Genomic DNA, 6,011 nt, shown 5'->3' with positions numbered 1-6,011 from the left:
AGTTGTGAAGTTGAGAAAGTTTGAGAAATTGAGTGTTCTTTCCTTCCCCACATCAAAACATCTCCTAAACCATTTCCTAAATATTCCACCCATCCTCCTCCCAAATATTTCCTCCAAACTAAATTATTCCTCCAACATATATCCTATATATTTCCAATAGATGTCAATGTAGCCCGCAACCAGTGGGCTGGCCCGAATAGCCCGCTAAATTTATAGGGTTATGGTCGAAAATTTTTAGCCCGGTAAAAATAAAATCCGATAAGCCCGCACCCGATTAACCCGCAACACGTTAGGGCCAGGCCTGAAAACCCGATGGGCTGGCCTGATAACCCGCTAAAATTTATATTTTTCAATTTTTTACTCCTAATTCAACACTTCGTTGACTAATTTTATGACATAGATAACTAAAAAAAGATAACTTTCAATTTTATGGTAAATATATAAATTATATATTAAATTTTTATTAATATAATAATTGTTAAATAAATTAATCTCACTAAAAGAATATTTAAATTTTTAACATGCATTAAAATTTCACGAAATATCAAAAATATTAGTATTTTATGATTGAGTTTAAGCATATATATCAAATTTATCATAATTAAATATTTTATATTTTATAAATATAACTAATTTTCATCATGATTTATTGGATTGTTCGAGCCTTAACCTTATCGGTAGCAACCCGATTAACCCGTCGGGCGAGCCCGAAACCCGAGCTTTTAGGGTTAGGGCCGAACTTTTACAACCCGAAAGAAATCACAACCCGGCAAGCCCGCACCCGATTGACCCGCAACCCGAGTAGGGTTGGCCCTAAACCCGATGGGCCAGCCCGATTGACGTCCCTAGTGATTAGGTATGTCGTTAGAAAGATAGAGACATGTTTTGGTTTGTTGTCTAAAACATTACATCGTTCATAGAGACGATGAAGCCTAACATAGTTAGGTAGGTCGATATATCATTAACATTCTCCTTTAAGAAAAAGAGAATACAAGTAATAAAATTAAACATAAAATCAAATTAAATCTCAAATTGATATACAGTCCAAAGTTTGGTATTCATTTTGATATAAATTAAACTTCAGCTGCCATTATGATACATGAGTCATACTTTGATAACCATTTATGAAATTAACCACAATCATAGTAGTACATTTATTTGTGTAATCTTTTATTGAAAAGCAGTTACATAATAACTCCAAGATTCATGTCTTCAAATTGTCACGGCCTCGACAAGCACTAGCTTTACCCATTCTTTGCATTTGTTGGGATCGGAATAGCAATCCGCGTCCGAATAGAGAAGGTGTACGACACGAGCAAGATTGACAACGCGCGTGAGGATTGGAATGGATGCCGGTGTTGGCTCAAGGAATTCTTGATTCATATCTTTCCATGCGTTCTTCACTCGTTGTTTAAGCTGAGCACAAGCATCATCCTCCGACACGCCATATTGTTTCATGTAGCAATGTATTGCTGAGGGTTTCTCCTCATACTACATGAATTAAATCCATAAATAAGACACAATGCAAATGTAACATATGCATAACACATGCATATGTTATAGTACGTGCTTAGCGCCTAAGCACTAAAGCGCGCACACACATGCTTAACACAACCAATAAGAAATTTTTGGTTTAATTTATATACTACACACACACATATATATACACGACATACCTCGTCTCCAACTAAGTCATCCATTAATCGACCAACTACGGATGATGCTCGTACTATTAGAGGTTCCTTTGTAATCCAATCGAAATCTTTTTGACTAACTTGATCTCCCATACCCACCAAAGAAGTTGTTGATGCCATCATGTAACCAGCAGACTCGAGGGACACTTTCATATACTCGTCTAGTGTTGGAATATAATTATTATACAACCATTTCGCCTCCTCAAAATATGCCATTGCTAACTTTTTCATCTACAAACAAATTCAAAAACCTCGTTAAATAAAATGTTGGCAAATTGTCAGAAAAACCATAAAATTTGGTCATGAATATTGTTTAGGGTTTAGGGATTAGTTAAATTTTGACCAAACTTCATGATTTTTTTGACAGTTTCGTTTACTATGGAAAGATGAATACTTCTTGTGACGCATATTGGACGCGGTATGATTCTTCGATTTTCTCCATTTCATCTTCTATTTCAGTATAAGTATCAATAAGGCTTCGGTAGCACATTTGGATGTATGGTGGTGAACCCTCCAAGGTCTCATTAACATCCCAACTGAAAGAAGATAATAAAAACACATTTGTTAATTAGGTCAAATTTATTCAAAACAATTGTACTAGTATGTAAAAACTAACTGAAAATTTGCATCCAACCATTGAACACTGTCTGTTAGAATCTGTAGTTCATCTAGCGTTGCATATTCATACGTGTCGTCAAGAATCGAAGCCATACAAATGGCTTTCAGTAATATTCTTCTTGCTTTAGCATAGCTTGGCTCAAAGAAGACTCCTACCATCCGCAGGTACAATTCTGTAACCCTATCTCTTGCATAAGGCATTTTATTCTTCACGTCCAATTTCTTCCACCACCTATTTCAATTAAATGGAATATAAATTTAAATAACTGCAATCAAATTATAGAATTATAATAAAATGAAATCACAATAATTAAATATATGTACCTTGTAGCATCACTAAGCTCTCTCTGGTGCATCTTTTGCACTAGATTGAAATCCAATTTCGCGAAATTCAGTAGTATTTCATTATGTGACTCGTCTTCTTGGTACACGGAAATGAACTTTCTGGCACCTAGTCTTGTGACACTCAACCGGTTTGGCATCCTCAGAGCTTCGTTAATACGTTTGGAGAGAGACACATCAGCCTCCATATTTTGGAGTGAAGCATGAAGATGAGACGAACAAAACCCTATTGCTTTGTCCAGAATTTCCTCGTCGTGTTTGAGAAGATGAGCCGCCTCGTATAAGCTCAACAAACCTTCAACGTTGTTTTTCAGTGACGCCCCATAATTTCCTTCTTCATCAGTGAATTTGCAAAACACATCTGTTGAAGTAAACTAGTTAGTAATCATATTTCTCAACGAGAAAGGTGTGGTTGTAGCATGTAAGAATCTTACCACATGGGATGTTGTAACCTTGTTGTCTAAGCAAACGAAAGCGAAGTGCCACAATGCGTAGATCATCATTGTCTTTGCTATTTTGCTGCATGTAACTGTCATGAATATATTTCAAGGATTCCGCGACTTCTTTTTCAAAATGGTATTCCACACCCAGGCGCTGGATCTCATCGATGAGTTCCAGTTTAGACGATGAATCGTTTGGAGTTTGAGTTAGCATTTTTCTGACCAGTTCTTTCTGCTTTGCGAGCTCTTCTTTTTCAGCATCAGTGATTTTCTACAAAAATAATAAGTACATTAGAATTATACTATAACACACTATATGAAATAACAATTGTTATGTAATTAGATATATACCGTGTTATCGGAATCATATTTAAGAAAGAAGTCTCCCCAAATGGAAGGATGAAATGTCGCAGATTTGCGAATTTCATCTAAGCTCTTGCCGTTCTTGATTGGAACAAGTGGTGAACACATTTCCATCTTACTGTATATATGTTTCTAAGAAAATGTTTGTGTGTGTGAGTGAGAGAGAGAGATAGATAGATGGCCGATGATTTGGTGTTTCATTTGAAGAATGTGAAGGTATTTATAGGTCTTCGTTGGTGTAAACTCTACTCAAAATAACTTTTTTTATTGCTTAGTTCTCCTTCTCAATAGATGCTTATATTCATCGTGTTTCTTTCTTGGATAGCGGTAGTTTTGTGGCGTTCTTTCTTATTAATTTATCAATAAATTAGGTGCATGTGTAAAGATATGATTGTTTAGATAAAATAAAAAACAGAAGATTTGTTCTTTCTTATTAATTTATCAATAAATTAGGTGCATGTGTAAAGATATTATTGTTTAGATAAAAAAAAACCTGTTTATTTTGGCGTTCCATGCCTTAATTTTTATATGTTCACGTCTCTCTGTCGGAGCATTATAGTATTACTACATTGTCAGGTGTTTATTTGGGGTCCAGCACCATCTTATTGACTGTTTTATTACTATCTAAATTATTATGTGTCTTTCTTGTTCTTGTCTCAACCGAATTTAGAAGTATAACAAAGACCAAATTTAACCACAAGATCTTGTAATCTAATGGACAATAAAATATTTTGTTAGTTATTTTATGGTCATTTCCATAATGATGTACATTCAATATAATAATTGTTGTAATGCAAATGCAAGATGAAGTACTGTCAATGTTATATATCTTCGAATTAATTCGAATCTGTTGAAATATATCCGTATCAACTTCCCAATGTTGAAATACACGTTGTCTTCTTTTCTAAACTATTTTGATCTCACATAGGGTGTTGGAGGAAAGTTAGAGGGTGTATATAATTCCTGTCCCCTTTTTATCCCTTTTTGTAGTGACCTAAAAACAAATTCGTCAAAGCGGACAGTATCAAACTAATGTTACAGTCAACGATCCTAACAATAATATCCTTGTTGGTGTGGAAAAATGTGTTGACTTTTACTAAAAAGGAAAATGATTTTATTACTATGGAATGTACCAAAATGGCAAAATGACTCTATTACTATGGAACGGAGTAAGTAGTATTTAGGTGTCTTTTACTTTCTACATTCAATTCTTTTTCTTATTAAAATATAGTAGTATTCAGGTGTCTTTTTCTTATGATGCAAAAACTTTAGAATTAAGAATGTAACGAATGACAAATTTTCTTAAGAATATACCAACCGTTATATCTGAATTATATTTGAGAAAGAATTCTCCCCAAATGTCGGATTTCCGAATTTCATCTAAGCTCTTGCCATTCTTGACCGGAACCGGTGGTGAACATCTTTCCATCTTACTCAGAGCTTCTAAGCAAATGTGCTTGTGTGTGAGAGATAGAGAGGAGAGTAGATGATTGGTGCTTTATTTGAAGAAAACATGAAGAAATTTATAAGATTTTGTTGTCCCAAACTCTACTTTTTTTCAACACTCTTAACAATATTCCAAAACACGAAATCCATATGCTTAGTTTGTCGTATTTCCATCTCATAGTATCCTTGGGAAGGAATATGCCACATGCATAAGTGAATCACTTATAACAAAATTATCATTAATATCACATTGTATAGCACGAGATAACCCTAAATAAGATAATTATTTGGACGTTAATTATGCATGTATCCCATTTTCTCAATAAATTATTTGGTCATTAGCATTTGAATTGACATTCAATTAAGTGTGTTGTCGAAATTCCTAAAACGGACGTTGCTTCTCATTGAAAACAATGAGTTTATTTATTGCAGGCTAACTATTTTTTTAATATTTATTCTATACTAATTAAAGTCTATTTGGATTTGACTATTAGAGTATCATATAAAGAAACTCTCTCAATATATAACAAAAAATAAACAGAGTTTTCCAACAAATATTTATCAAATGCTTCATGATGCAATATCCATAAACTTGAATTTTCGGCAAAAATAATATTAAGTTGCAATAGTTCTTCCAATATATTGTTAATTGAATATGTAACATACTTGCATTAATAAACAAGGTTTGAACATTAGCATTATAACCATTGGAATCTTTCCAACGACAAGTTGTAGCGCAACTTCAGTTTTGACTAAGTGTAGATAGCGACTTTTATTTTTAATTTTCCTCTTGATTGTGTAAAATAAATTGCTACATTTATTAATATTAGTAGTCTTTTATGTAACAACCTAGTTTTGAAATGGTTCCCATTAGGTTATTCCATCAATTGGAAAGTGACGTACATCAATTGGATCACTTATAAACTACTGTCCCTCAATATATAATTTTGCAACTCGCATGAATTAATTGAACCATCAAATTTACCTAATTCAAACATGCAACAAGGTGATGGTATACGCTAACGATCATCTTCATAAATCCTATACTGTTACATGCTAGACAATGTAAGGAATTTCAGTACAAAACGCCTCAAATAGCAAGAAATCG

The 6,011-nt window shown here is 33.7% G+C and overlaps 1 protein-coding gene across 1 annotated transcript; it reads right to left on the bottom strand.

Annotated features, from left to right (window-relative positions):
* Positions 1-1,212: 1,212 nt before the first annotated feature.
* LOC148929764 (bicyclo-germacrene synthase-like) lies at positions 1,213-3,571 on the bottom strand. The gene is made up of 7 exons (XM_089069672.1): positions 3,446-3,571; positions 3,089-3,365; positions 2,637-3,015; positions 2,329-2,544; positions 2,089-2,230; positions 1,677-1,925; positions 1,213-1,491 (listed from the first exon to the last, which is right to left on the bottom strand). Exons 1-7 carry the CDS (start codon positions 3,569-3,571, stop codon positions 1,213-1,215), a joined length of 1,668 nt encoding a protein of 555 aa, XP_088925798.1.
* Between the last annotated feature and the right edge of the window lie 2,440 nt (positions 3,572-6,011).

Source organism: Salvia hispanica, chromosome 4, assembly GCF_029641045.1.
Source record: "Salvia hispanica isolate PSC_SH4W2 chromosome 4, Shi_PSC_v1, whole genome shotgun sequence".
Classification (NCBI taxonomy): domain Eukaryota; kingdom Viridiplantae; phylum Streptophyta; class Magnoliopsida; order Lamiales; family Lamiaceae; genus Salvia; species Salvia hispanica.
This window is presented reverse-complemented; position numbering and strand designations above follow the sequence as displayed.

Coding starts and splice junctions, on each gene's coding strand:
- LOC148929764 (XM_089069672.1), bottom strand. CDS start 3,571: ATGGAAATGTGTTCACCACTTGTTCCAATCAAGAACGGCAAGAGCTTA. Junction 2,545..2,636: donor GAGCTTAGTGATGCTACAAG/GTACATATATTT, acceptor TAATTGAAATAG/GTGGTGGAAGAAATTGGACG. Junction 2,231..2,328: donor CTAACAGACAGTGTTCAATG/GTTGGATGCAAA, acceptor ATCTTCTTTCAG/TTGGGATGTTAATGAGACCT.